At 47.0% G+C, this 15,017-nt stretch overlaps 1 protein-coding gene across 1 annotated transcript in view; it reads right to left on the bottom strand.

The window, feature by feature from the left end:
• Positions 1–4,769: 4,769 nt before the first annotated feature.
• LOC147672976 (sulfotransferase 6B1-like) overlaps positions 4,770–15,017 on the bottom strand; it is a 334,704-nt gene continuing 324,456 nt past the window's right edge. The window contains exon 7 of the mRNA XM_086947844.1: positions 4,770–5,116. Coding sequence (XP_086803970.1) covers positions 4,986–5,116 — 131 coding nt within the window. The 3' untranslated portion in view covers positions 4,770–4,985. The remainder of the gene's footprint in view (positions 5,117–15,017) is intronic.

Raw genomic sequence — 15,017 nt, 5'->3', positions numbered from 1 at the left:
GTTCTGAGGTTGCCAGAAACAATTCTCTCCCCGATAAGAGGAGATTCTAGTGACACTGAGCAAGCTAATGCAAACAGGTTAACATTCTCGGTGGGGGTGCTCGGAACCAGTCTGCCACCAAACCCACAGTTTATGTTATCCGAACACACAGAGCCTGTATGGGTAATATGTTATAGGAACTACACAACAGATGTCTTCCAGACGCGTTTGTCATCTTTCGCCTTTTACTGTAAACTACTCCACTTCACTGGTCACTTGTGATAATGAATAATACTAAAATTGTTTGTCTGGGCAAACAAGACAGACAAGGGATAGTGAGAATAATCGTTATTTATTTTACCAAAACGCTGACACCTAAAGCACACTTGAGAAAGATTGAGCTTCCTAAGTGGAGTTTTATAATTTCTTAAGGGATGCATTTAACATAGGCTTTGTATTTTGTAAGCATTACTTTATATAGATTCCTAAAAAGTCTGACAGTTAGGCTGTTTATTTAATCCAAAACGTACCTGGAGGACAAAAATGTTTGCACACACCTGCTTTCATAAAAAAAAGTCTCCCGGTTTTTGAAGCTTTTTAAAATTTCTGTCAGAATAATCATTTTTAATACATTTATACCAATGAACATCACTACTATGGTGAGTGTATAGCCTGGGAATAGATCATTCACTTTAATATGCAGTCGAAGTTGTACATGCCTCAAGATCAACTGCAACAAGCATTTGCAATGCAATAGGTCTCACATTTATGCAAGCTTAAGTTATTGGAAATGTAAATGACAATGGTTTTTATTTATGTTTTAAAAACTAAAACACAAATAAAAGGCAATGTCATTTACAATGCCAATAGCTCAAACTTTTTAGCTCATGTCTGATCTCTACTACATGTTTGGAATTCTCTCTGACTGCCCTCTGTTTTCTAGAGGTCCTCATTTTATATATCTGCGTGCTGCATGGCAAAATACTTATAGGTCTCAATGGCGAGACCTATTGGCTATGCCAATGCTTGTTAATCTAGGATTCAAACCTGCTTGTTGTTTTAACTTTCATCCAGGAGGGATGCTTTTGGGCACCTGTCTTCTGCAAAAAACGGGCTTGGCAAGTTTTAACTGGTGCTACCAGCGTGATTCATGTCCGAAGAATCCCACATTTAGACCTGATAACCCTCACAAGGAAACTTAGAAGTGAAGAATTATAGCCCCCTCATTAACTAAAGACAGCTGACTGACAGGCGTGGGAGCTCCTTGTGATACTGCACAGTCTCGTTAGTAGATGCCGGCTTAACACCATCAAAGCTTATGGTTTTCCCCTCCTGCGCTGAAAATCTGTAAATCCCATTAATCATGACGAGCTCAGCTCGGCATGAATGTACGAGAGGTGTACCTCATGACGAGCTGAGCTCGTCATGAGTGTCGAAGGGGTTAAGGAAACACAATGTCGGACAAACCCCGCATGAAGACATTAACGGGAGACATTAATTTATTAATGATGATCTTCAGCCAGATCTATAGAAAGCGTCACAAACCTAACTTGTCACATGAAATGCACCACATCTCGCTTCCAAGGGCACAGTCTTGTTCCAGGGCAGTCTCAGTGGTCTGTAGTGATTTCTGTGACTTTGAGATGTAGAGCTTCCTCTTCACACAATAGCTTTTGGTCCACAGCTGACAAATATCACACATGTGGCTCTTGGACCTCGAGATCTTCGGGACAGTGAATAGTAGCTTCTGCTCTAAGAGGGCCAGGACCTGCTTACTATGTGCAGTGGGAAGGAAACAAGAACTTGCAATGCATGAGGTCTCCAATTCGAGCTATTGCGTTGTAAATGACAATGGCTTTTATTTATGTGTTTTGAAAACCGGCACGCGATGCTTAAACACACACTTTGCCCTTGTAGTAGTTGCTTACGAGAAGGAAGGCGGTAGATAACAGCACCTTTTTTACTGGCAGCCTTGCTTCTAGTAAAGAAGGATGATAAGTACAAAGTGTGTGTTCACACACTGCTTGCAGGTTTTCAAAACACATAAATAAAAGGCATTGCCATTTACAATGCTAATTGCTCAAACTCTCCCAAACGCAAGACCTATTGCATTGCAGATGCTTGTTGTTCGCTGCAGCCCCATGGTTGAAAGTGCAGCAGGGCCATCAGATGTACTCCGCTGCACCACAAAAGGGTAAGAATTGAAAGAATCAAGTGTGCACTTGATTTGTGGAGGAATTTATGACTGAATCTAAGCCTGATTCATGCACTTACCTAATGATTGATGTTGGGAGGGCATCAAGGGATCACCTGGGTGGGATGAGCTCAATGGAACTGGGCAGGTGCAGCGCCATAAGTGAGAAACATACCCAGGGTGACGGCCCTGTACACTAAGATGGATTGTGTTGTTTTTAGCACTGCTGTGCTATTAAAAAGTACTATCCTTTTTGAAAAAAGACAAGCACTGGGCTATACATTGAAGTTATTGTGTCTGTGTATTGTTAGGTACTGAGTTTGCTGTCAGATCTGGTATGACTAACCTGTGAGTCCGGCCCGGCAGGTGTGATGGACGAAGACGGTCCATTCACGCCCCTGATGTTTAACCGAGAGACCGATAGAACCACTCACCCAGGTGAGTCACAGAGGGGAATGGGATAAAACATCGAAAGAGAGCTAGCCGGTTCCCTGTGTGGTTGATGCTCGTCTATGGTCTCATCACCAACACTCTTTCTTCAATATTTCTTGAATACTGTTTTTTATATAGTAAACTTCACATGTTATATTTACTTGCATTCACATGGCCGTCTAATCATCAATCTCTTCGTTGGCTACTTGTAGATGTAGGTTGACGCAAGACCGTGAGTCACCTAATTTGCCGTTAGTCTCTTTAGTAAAACCTCCTAGGTGTTCTAGTCACAGGTGTGGGAAATGGGTGCTTTCCCTGGAACGCTAAGTTACTTCAGCATGAAAATATCTACTGTTTGTGTCTTACTTGTAGCCTTGGGATTGTCTTAGATACTTTTTAATTACTTCCCTATGCGTGCGCATGCGAGGCTTAATTCCAAGATACCTGTACCATGGAGTTGGGTAACAATAAACATCCGTTATTCAGCGCCAAGATGCCCCCGGGGGAACGTGCGCTTTACAAATACACAAGTTATGTTATCTTGGCTTTCTTTCTTGATGAATAGATGCCCTACTCCAGAAGAGGCAAGAAGCGGCTACCGCTAGCCAGGAGGGACCGGATGGATGAACCGTGATGCTCTGCAGTTCCTCGGATAAGTACTTAACAGAGAGAAAGACCGTCTTCTCCAGGTATGCAGATTGACTAGCAAGGGTGTTATCCAAAGGGAGCAGTATTTATACCTTCCAGGACGTAAGATGGCCGCCAATGTGCTGGAAAGGTCTAGAAGGTTCAAGACAGTTCCGGAAAGTTCCAGAGAGTTCCACAATGCCAATGTTCAATTAAACAAGGGGACAAAAGGCCTGCTTTTAGGATGAAAATGACACTTGGGCACCCCAAGTCCCTCTCTGAAAAGCCTGTGAATGCTCGCTAGCCTGAGAGTCAAGTTGGAAAGAGTTCTACTTGGCCCAGTTTGCAGAGCCACAGTCGGATGGGTTCTAACGAGGTCACCAGTGACAGATGATCTCAACCACCACGGTTGGGGCTCTGTGGCCCTTGTATGCCCTCCTCCCCCTCCTCCCCCATGCAGGGTCTGACAAATGTTTAAAAGCAGTCAACCAATCCTGAACCCAGCAGAACTCCCAGGCCGGCAGAAACCATGTGTTCACTGGTTCTTCCTTCAGACTCCCTTCCTGGATTAGATACATTGTATGCTCTCTCCAGGCCCATGCTCAACACGCCCCTTTCCTCGTGGTGTAGTGGCCTTGAATACTATGAATCCTGTACAGCAGTTACTCCTTCTCCCACACTAGCTACTCGTACTCCGACACGGACTCCGAAAAACTGCTCTAGATCTGGAAAAAATGACGCACATGAATCAAACTTTAAACCCTATTTAGCGTTATGGCCGCTGTCGGAGTGAAATCGTAATGTAAAACACTGCATTCCCTATGCAGAAAATATCTAGGTGTGATAAATTGTTTCTTCTGGAAGTTTTTTTCGAAGGAAATGGTAAATTGTAACTTTGCAAGTGCAAAAAACCCTTTAAAAATTCACAGTTTCATAATATTTTGAATAAGCCATCGTGCACAATGTTGATCCCCGCCCTGATATTAATCGACACTGTGCTTGTGTGAACATTCATTAGCAAAAACGTTTTGGGAGGATTTTGATATGCAAGATATGTCATGCAAAGTTGACAACCTTTTAAAGATGGAAGCAGTGCAAAGTTTGAAATCTTTGCAGGTGAACATTTAAACTTTGCTCAACTCCAGTGCTATAGACAGCAGAATAGGGCAAAAATGTTACAGAGAATAACATGAACAAGAAGTGAGGTTTTTTGTAGCGTCTTACCCAGCCCGGGAGTATGCAAATCAATACACCATAAACAAATGTTATGTCTTTACTCCTCAGCATCCCATCTCAAGCTGTTCTCCGATTACGTTATAACCGTTAATAACCGCACCTCAACCCAACCAACCAGTTACGTAATTCCTCTTGTGAGTCCGCCCAGAACCGCAACGATCCTTGCAGCCATTGTCTCGCGACACTTAAGGTTTGTAAAGCGAATCTAAGGCCATCATGCGTTGTTTGATTGTCAACAAGGACAGGCAGTCCAATGGGAACTTCAAAGCGACTTTAAGGGAGTCAGGAATTCACTTTTTTTAGAACAATTTTTATTTTCCATAATGAATTATTTCTAAAAGTAAGATTCCAGAGTATTCCTAAAATAATAAATACAGTAGCTGTATTACCAAAAAGGTATTTATTCACCAACTAAATGGTCTAAGAATTAAAAGAAGAATTCTCCACTAAGATCTTGTAATTCAGGCTGGGTGTGGTTTCTGACTAATGATGTCACAAGCAGGGTTGAAACGAATGTTTAGCTCTTGCAGTGGACTCTGTAATTCATCATTTCTCCAAGTTTGGTTCCTCCTAAACACTCTTCAAACTTTGCATCCATCTCCCGGCTTTGAGCTTCAGAGAAATAGCTTTTCCAGTCTCCGACATCACCTGTGAAGGAAAAACAATCAATCAATACTATCATTTTATAAATGTAGGAGTAGAGGTAGTAAAGTATAGTCAAGGGCAGAGGGCCTAGGATTTGAGCAACTTGAAAGTGACTAGGTTGTGGCTAGAGTTACTGTGTTACTGGAGCAGAAGTAGATGTATAAGAGTAAGCAGATTTAATGGGGTATGGACAGAGGTATGGGTACCCCAGGGAAGAGGTATCATGGTGTAGAAGCAGGGTTGGAAATAGAAGGGTGCTGGCAGAGTTACTGGGGGACAGGCAAGGGTAGACACTAGAATATATGGGCTGGGGTAAAGATACTTAAGTGTAGTCCTAGGGTATAGGTACTAGGTTAGAGGAGTAAGGCTAGGGGTACAAGGGTATGCAGATTTTGTAGGATGTGTGTGGAAGTATGAGGGTTCAGGGAGTGATGTAGGTACAATGGCATTAGCGGAGTTACTAGGGTATGTGCAAGGCGTAAGTTATTAGGATTTGTGAGGGCGGATAATTCAACAAATGGCTGGTGTTCCACAGTTTCCAGTGTTGGGGATTCATCCCATTGGAGATATCCAGAGGCCCAAAGACAGGATAGCCCTATTGGACCTGAAAGATGCATAACTTATGACACCTGTCTACCCGCTACATCATAGGCTCCTGTAATTCAGGTGGGGTCTCCAGACATTCAAATTCATGACCCTCATGTTTGGACTGTACTCCTCGGTGTTTCATGAAGTTCTTGCACCCAGCAAATATCTCAAATCCTTGGGAATGTGCCAATAGCCTACCTGGATGACATTCCTGATGGAGTAATCCTTGAGGAAACTGCCAGAACAGTTCCTAATGATTGTCAACCTCCTAGAGAGTCTCTGGTTCATTATCAACCACCAGAAATCAGTGTTAGCTGCAACTGAAGAGATCATGCTCCAAGGTTTCATGATGGATTCCACCCAGTCAATCCTAAATCTTCCTTCGTGAAAGATGGTGAAGATCAGACAAGAGCTACACAGGACGCTCACCAGACCCAATACAGGGTTGCTCCAGATCACAGAATTAATGAACTTTCTCTCATCGTCCGCGCAAGCCATATTATGAGACCAACTACTACTGGGCCTACCACGTCTGAAAACTTTCCACCATTGGAAAGGACTGACATACTCACAGGAGGCCCCCATCTTAGAGGGAGGACAAGGCTGAGAGAAGATGATGACATGCCACGTGGAGCCCGGGAATGGGGAGCGCTATTTGTCCCCCAACCAGATCTTGTATTGGAATTGGATGCCAGCAGAAGTGGCTGGGAGGGTCAGATGAGGGGAGTTACTCACAGGAGGAGAAGGGTCCTCTCATGAGCAACAGTTAAACATCAACTGCCTAGAAATCCAATGCTGGATCAAGGAAAAGAGCTAATGTGGTGACCTTTTGCTAATGGGCAACATCATATTAGAGCTAGATATCAATCACCTAGGGGGATGAGATCTTGCATCCTCTTGGATTTGGCAAGGAATTTCCATGGTTATTGCCTAGAATCCCAAATCTCAGTAAAAACAAAGTACCTTCTGAGGTCGGCGAACCAGGGGTCGCAGACTGGCATTCACGACCCATGCAGGACATGAGCATCTTGAAACTAGATCAGAGGGCATTCAATCAGATCTTATCCAGATGACACTGGCCCACAACATACTTATTTGCCTCTAGGCTGGATAACCAGCTAGTCAGATACTTCAGCAGGAGACCTCACCCAGTGACCCACTGTGTGGCAATGCTTTGCAAGTCTTTGTGTCACCTGGCATTGGTTCCGATGCGGCTGTGCAGCATGGCTTTGCCGGGCTCCGCATCAGATTTGATGTAACCTTCAGTTAGGCAAAGAGGAGTTCTCTCTGATACCAGCCGAGGGTCAAGGGCCGGGGGAAGCACATCTTGGAGATCAGGAATTTGCTGGGGAGCTCCGGGGCTCACTCCAGAAGAGGCCAGCAAGGCTCAAGCAGGTCCATTGCAGCAGTCAGTTGGGCAGTTGGAGGGTGGCCTCTGGTGCTTGTTGTGTCCTTGTAGCTTAGAACAAAAGGTCAGTCAACTGACCCTTGCATTCACTCAGGTTAGCTTGGGATGATAAGCAGCAGGACAGTCCTCTGGGGGGACCACAGCAAGCCGCAAACAGGAGGACAATTTTCTGATTGCAGCAGAGCTGCCCTCTGAGGAAGAAGGTAGTCCTCTAGCAGCAGGGCATTCCTGTGTGGAACAAAGCAGCCCTTCTGTAATGTCCACATGTTTTAGAGTGTCCTGAAGAGTGACTCAGGAGGCCCAATATTTATAACTGATGACAGCCTTTGAAGGTGGAGGGTTCCCTATATTACCCCTGTCAAGGTTCCAAGAAGTCTGTGGTGACAAAAGACTACTGTCAAGTTCCCTTGTTTGTGCTGGAGGCGCACCCTTTGAAATGTAAATGGGGCAGAGAACAGTTCTGCCCGGAACCATTCTGATAGGATTGCCCCGCCCCCAGCTATACCAAGTTCCTATGGTTCACTGATTGGACCCAATAAGCATTGCTGACAGAGGAGAATAAGCCTAGACATCTAAAAACTCTTAGAGGCCTTAGGAACCATTAGGAAGGAAACTACCAACTTTCTACAACTATGCAAAAAAGTGATGAATGGAATGCTTGAGTTAAATTCAGCCATTGGTAATTAATTGGGCCGCATCACAGACCATTATTATTTTGCACACCATGCCAACTTAGATTGGACCCAGCTATATGAAAATGGGTCTTGACCCTGCTTCAACAGGAACAGTCCAGCATAAACATCCAAGCCAGGTCCACCCTGAACCGGAACACAAGCAACCCAGGACTGGTTTTGCCCTTGTTATGGGCTCATAAGCCAGGTAGCTTGGTTCCAGTGATATAGTGTTCATGAGACCCACATCAGGGCCTACCTGTTCCACTTAGGGCGACATACTACATTATAGAAAATGGAAGACTTGACTGTTCCCATTGAAGCAGGGTCATAACTGAGGTGACATGATGTGTAAAATAACAATGGACTGGGATGCGGCCACAAGTGGTTACTAGTGGCTAAGATTAATTCAAGCAATCCATCCATTACTTTTTGTATACTTGAAATTTAGAGTTTTTAAAAGTCCCATTTTCAAAAATGAAATCTAAAATCTGACTTAACCAGAAAAATCTATTTCAAATTACAGTTCCGTTGAGCCTAAACAACATATCTGTACTCGATCCCAATCTAAAGTTAGCACTTATTAAATCTAATAAGGTAACCCAATGTTAACCTATGGGACAGGTAGGCTCAACAATAGTGAAAAATTAATTTAGGAGTTTTTTTTACTACCAGGACATGCAAAACCTACAAACACATATCCTACTTTTTAAATAAAATGCACTCTGCCCTATGTGCTGTTTAGGGCCAACCATAGGGGTGACTTATGTGTATTAGAAAGGAAGATTTAGACCTGGCTAAAGATGTATTTTGACAGGTGGAATTCACAGTTTAAAATCACACACAGACTGCTATTGCAGGCCTGAGATGTACCCTAAACTCCTACTTTAGTTGGTGGCACCACAAGTCCTGCAGGTACACCAGAAGAATTTAATTTACAGGGCCTGGGTACATGTAGTACTGTATACTGGGAGCTTATAAGTAAATTAAATGTACCAATCAAATATAGAACCCTCATCAGCCAGGCTAGCTTAAATCCAGTTGCACAGTGAGATTTAAACCCTTTTCGCACAAAGTGGGATGGGTATGCCCATAAGTGGGTTTCTTGCTCATTGTGCCATTGGATTTAAGCTAGCCTGGTTGAGAGGAGTAATACACCAAAACCAGTCCTGGGATGCTTGTTTCCGATCCAGGGAGGAACTGGTTTGGCTGTTCAAGCTGAACAGTTCCTGTGAGGAGCAGTGTCAAGGCTTATTTGCATATGGCTGGGTCCAAACCGGGGTGACGTAGTGAGTGAAGAAATGATGGATTTTACCTAGATCATTTGACTGGGGGTGTGTTTATGTATGATTTATTTGGCATTCGTCCATCATTTGTTTCCATAGGACAACGCCAGCACAACGGGGAAATCGTCTTGGCACAAACACCACCAGCCTGACGGCGACAAAGTACTGTTACCCAACAAATGGAGTCTGCTGTGTGCTTACGCAACATTAAACAGTCTATCGATGCGGACAATGGTTCAGCCAGTCCACATGTAAATACGGTGGGCGAGACTCTGTCTTGTACTTGTAACCGCCACCACAGATGGATGATGGGAGTCCCATTAAGATCTAAATCAGACCCTTAGTGTCTAAAATGGAAGTTGAAAATCTCCAGGATGACGAGACAGAGGATTATAGCCGAAGACCTTACCACGGTGCCGGATACCCCTATGGAGAAGGACCACTAAAATGGATTTTCTGCTATGGAGAACAACGTACTGGGAAAAGCTGCACAGTCAACCCAGCTGACGATACACTTCGAGTGGATAGGCAAGCAGGTTGTTCCCTGTCTCCCCCTGGTTCTCTTTGCAGTTTTATCCACAAATTGTCAAATCCCCCACTTTTGGTTTTTGTCTATATGGGCACCTTTAGCATCACTTCCAATGGTCAAGGACTCAAGCGGCACAACATGGAGGGCCAGGACTCACCCAGGCTGAGTCCAGATGCGGGTTCAAGATGGAGGAAGCCTTTTGTGTCCCTGTGGCCAGAAAAACTAGCTCTTGTGAGCCACTCTGGAGGCCCAGGGACAGTGAAGGTCCAGTCCTTGTCTCCAGGGCAAAAAGTAGCAGAGCAGCAGGACAACAGGATAGCAATCCAGCAGGGCAGGGATCCTTCAGAGCAGCAGTCTAGCTGAGTGGCAGTCCTTCCAGCAGCACAGCACTCCATCTTCCTGGCAGGGTATCCACAGCTCCAGAAGTGTACTGAAGAGTGGGTCTGTAGGTTCTATTTTCATACCCTGGTGCTCATCAGGAAAATTGGAAGATGCTGCTAGATAGTGGCTTTGAAGTACAGGGAATTCCCTGCCTCCCCTGCCCTGGCTCCAAGCTGGCTGCAGTGACAATGTGAAGTTGTTGTACCCTTTTTTATGAAGGCAGGGCATAGCCTAATCAGTTGCGAGTGGGGCTGTGCTCAGCTCTGCCCCCCCCCATCCTGCCAGCAGATTGCTGATTGAGTCACACCTAATCCCTCTATTGTGAGACTGTCTGGGAGGAATTCACAAAGGCTAACTACACCCAGTCATGAGACTCAAGAGAGGCTACAGTCTGAAAATGGCTAATGGCAGACAAATGGCTACTTTCTAAAAGTGGCATTTTCAAATTGCAATGAACAATTTGACTTTACCATTACAAAAGGCTTCTTCATTGTAATTTTATGAGTATGCCATAGCTACATGCTCCCAATTGGTGATTGCAGCTTATTACATGTAATAAGGAATCCCCAATGTTATCCTATGGGAGGGGTAGGCCTCAGAGTAGTGAAAAAACACTGAAGTCTTGTTTTTTACTACCTGGTCATGTAAATCTTAGAAGGCCATGTCCAATCTTTTATTTACACAGCACCCTGCCTAAGGGCCTAACATAGGGGTGATGTATACACTAAAAGGAGAGAGTTTAATCCTTGGTAAGAGCAGGTCTGGGACATGTTTTAAGGTACTACTTAAGTGGATGGCACAATAAGTGCTGCAAGCCCACTAGTAGCACTTAATTTGGAGGTCTTTAGTATATGGTATACCACTTTACAATGGGTGTATAAGTACATTAAGTATGCCAATTGGGTATAAGCCCATTTTACTATGTATTAGGATGAGAGTGGAGTGGTGTGGTGCAGCGGCCAGGGCACCTGAGTTCAGAGCACAATGTTCACGATACGATCCCCGGCTCCTTCAGTTGTTTCGGATCGAGCACCAGGGGGTCTCGCAACAGATAGTTAGTCTAGTTGTTCGCTCCGGGATGGTACACCACTTTAAAGTTGTAATGTTGGATTTGTACTGCCTACCTCTCCATACGTGGGGGTCCACTTGGTGTCCTGGTGAAAAGGGTAACTAGAGGCTTTTGATTGGTCTCAACTCGAAACTGGTGCCGGCTCAGATATATATGTCGAAATGCTGACATGCCTCTCTCTCAATCTGTGCATACAGAGTCTCCACCACTGTCAGCGCCCTGCTGGCGTAGGTGATAGGCATCCACTCTTCTCTGCCACTTTTCTGGAGGAGTACGGCCCCATGTCCAACAGGGCTCGTATCTACCACCAATTTGGTGGGGTGACCTGGTTGGAAGTATGCCACCGTCGCTCCCTGCAGCAGTGCTTTCGCGGCCTCACTTGTCCACTGCAATTTTACTTCCTTCTTGGTGAGTGCCCTCAAGGGTTCCGATATCGTAGCCAGGTGGGGAATAAACTGGCCTTAATAATTCGCCATTCTGAAGAAACTCCTCATCTCCGTCTGATTTTGGGGAATCGCTGCCACTCGAATTGTGTCAACCTTTGCCGAGTCCACTTGTAACTCATTTTTAGAAAACAGTAGCTAAAGAACTCTATTTTGTTGGTGTAGAAATTGACCTTTTTTTGTCCAAAGTTAGTCCTTGGTCAACCAGCCTTTGAAGGGTTGCTTGCAGGCGCTCATGGTGCTCTTTGAGGAACTTTGAAAAGATCAGCACATCATCACTAACATTTATCAACCCTATCAGCCCCGAGAAAGCTCCTTAAAGGACGTCTTGAAACACTTCCGCCGGTGACGACACCCCAAAGCTGAGCCTCGTGAACCTTCTCAATCCTATGTGGGTGGAAAATGTAGTGAAGTAGCAGCTAGACTCATTCAGCAACAGCTGGTGGTATCCAGAGTTAAAATCGACCTTGGAGAACCACTGCGCTCTGTTGATGTCAGCCTCTATCTCGTCTATTGTAGGGGTGAGGTGTCTTTCTCTTTTGATGGCGCTGTTCGGCAAGCGCATATCCACACACAACCTTATGGCTCCTGTTTGTTTTGGTTTTAGTGCGATTACGAGCGGGGACACCTGTGCAGTGGGCCCGGTCACCTTCTCGATCACCCCTGCCTTCTCGTGCTTCTACAACTCCAACTCGACAAATGCCGGCAGGTGAAAGGGCCCTCTTTGGTGTCTCAGAGCCACTGGCGTGATGGTTTTGTCTATGTGTAGCTTTACTTTTACCCCCTTGAGGCACCCTAATCCTTCAAATAGACTGGGAAACTTCTCCATGATCTTGTCCGCATGGAACTGATGTATTTGTCGTGCAAACATGACAAGCCCTAAGCCTTCTGCAGAGTGGAAACCCAGCAAGGTTCCAGTGCTGTCCCTTGTCAAGTGAAATCCGGTCGTAGATGATCAGTCTCTATGAGTGACCTCTACTTCGATCATTCCTTGCAATGGAATGGGGGTGTCTCCTCCGTATGTGAAGATACTCACCTTTATGGTTTGGAGCAGAGTTCTGGGATTGAGCTCCTCGTATTGCTCGGCGTCTAAGAAATTCACTGATGCCCCTGTGTCAATCAGCGCCGTGGATTTATGGTCCCCTATGCATATTTGACACATTGGCTGTGGTCTCTTTTGGGAGTTTTTTTCTCCCTGTGTATGATATGACAAACACTTTGCCTTGTTCGTCATCCTCTGTTATCCTCATCTTTTGGAGTCCGCTTTCCACCTTCTCCGCGACATCCGCCACATGGATTGTCTGCTTGTGCGACCCAAACTTCTTTGTTTTGCTGCCCAGGGCCGGCACCCTTGCCGCACTCCTGCATACCGTTGCAAAATGTCCGAACCTTTCACACTTCAGACACGGTTTCTCTTGTGCAGGACACCCTCGGGGCAGGTGGCTGTCCTGACTGCAGTTTCCACCTCCACGGCTACTTGTGTGTCTCCTGGCACCTCTGCTTCCTCTGATTGACTCTCTCTGGATTGCATCCACCTTCTCCTCCTTGACCACTGCTGTGAGTCCGTGTGCGCTTCCGGTTGATCTTCGCGCCAGTGCTGGCTCCATTTCCCCAGCACGTGTATCAGCCAATTCATGAGACCTTCCTAGGACTAAGATGTTATCAAGGAATATTCTGGCTGTCACAAAATGAGCTTCTGCAGGTCTGATGACTTGCAGCCCTGAATTAGCTGAGCCCTGAAATCTAATGGCTTGCGATGCCTGTGCATGAACTTGCCAGCTTGCGCAGGTGCACAAAGAACATGTCCACGGACTCCTCTCCTCTTTGTTTCACCTGTCCCAATTTAAAATGCTCAAAGTCTGGATTGACTTGCGGATCAAAGTAATGATCCAGGGCGCTCTCTGCTCGGTCAGAATCATTCTTTTTGTCTGTGTCTGGCAAGTCTTGGAACAGTTCGTAAAGTTCATCCCCTCCTATGTGAAGCATGGTTGACCTCTTTACAGCACCATTTGTTTCTCTCATGGCTATAAAGTAGTTTTTTAGTTGTCCTATCCATTTGCGCCAGTTGACTGAATGGTGGAAGTGCGTTTAAAGTGGTGTGCAGGCTTTGTTCCGCCGCCGCTGAGTCACCTCCCTCTGCCTGCACATATTGTTTGCCTGGTTGTGTCCCTTGCAGTGCTGTTCCTACCGCCCAGGTCTCCTGACTCCCTGGATGTGAATGTGTGATTGCTCTCAGCAGACCACTCTCTGTTGTGCTCTTTCCTTATTTTTCCTCCTCAGCGTGAATCTCCTTCCCTCTCTGCTGGCCTCCTCCAGCCTCTGGGGCTCCTGCACTCCCTTGTGGCCTCATACGAGGCTGTGCCCTTCCTGATGTCCTTTGAGCTAACTGCTGTGATGGCTGGTGTCAATGTGCACACTTCCACTCTAGCGCCTGAGGGCCTGTGAAGCTTCCTCCTCCCGCCTGTGTGCTCGTGGGGGTGGTCGCGCTGTCTTCTCCGCCCTGACTTCAGCCCACCTTCGATGAGCGATGTGATGGTCTGTGCCCCTTGGTGTCCTCTGTACCTGTCGTGCTAGTGCATGTGTTCACCTGACCTCCTCCTGGTGGCGGCCTCACCAGGGGATACAATCATGACCCGCCGACCACCCCATAGAAGCTCCTCCTGCCGTTCCCGTGGTGCGCACAGGACTGCACTCCGATCGGACCACAGACGCTCCTCCTGCCGTTCCCGTGGTGCGCACAGGACTGCACTCCGATCGGACCACAGACGCTCCTCCTGCCGTCCCCGTGGTGCGCACAGGACTGCATTCCGATCGGACCAAAGACGCTCCTCCTGCCGTCCCCGTGGTGCGCACAGGACTGCACTCCGATCGGACCACAGACGCTCCTCCTGCCGTCCCCGTGGTGCGCACAGGACTGCATTCCGATCGGACCACAGACGCTCCTCCTGCCGTCCCCGTGGTGCGCACAGGACTGCACTCCGATCGGACCACAGACGCTCCTCCTGCCGTTCCCGTGGTGCGCACAGGACTGTACTCCGATCGGACCACAGACGCTCCTCCTGCCGTCCCCGTGGTGCGCACAGGACTGCATTCCGATCGGACCAAAGACGCTCCTCCTGCCGTCCCCGTGGTGCGCACAGGACTGCACTCCGATCGGACCACAGACGCTCCTCCTGCCGTCCCCGTGGTGCGCACAGGACTGCATTCCGATCGGACCACAGACGCTCCTCCTGCCGTCCCCGTGGTGCGCACAGGACTGCACTCCGATCGGACCACAGACGCTCCTCCTGCCGTTCCCGTGGTGCGCACAGGACTGCATTCCGATCGGACCACAGACGCTCCTCCTGCCGTCCCCGTGGTGCGCACAGGACTGCATTCCGATCGGACCACAGACGCTCCTCCTGCCGTCCCCGTGGTGCGCACAGGACTGCACTCCGATCGGACCACAGACGCTCCTCCTGCCGTCCCCGTGGTGCGCACAGTACTGCACTCCGATCGGACCACAGACGCTCCTCCTGCCGTCCCCGTG

Source organism: Lissotriton vulgaris, assembly GCF_964263255.1.
Source record: "Lissotriton vulgaris chromosome 7 unlocalized genomic scaffold, aLisVul1.2 SUPER_7_unloc_1, whole genome shotgun sequence".
Taxonomy (NCBI): Eukaryota; Metazoa; Chordata; class Amphibia; order Caudata; family Salamandridae; genus Lissotriton; species Lissotriton vulgaris.
Note: the sequence above shows the minus strand (reverse complement) of the source record. Positions and strands in the feature narration are given on the sequence as shown.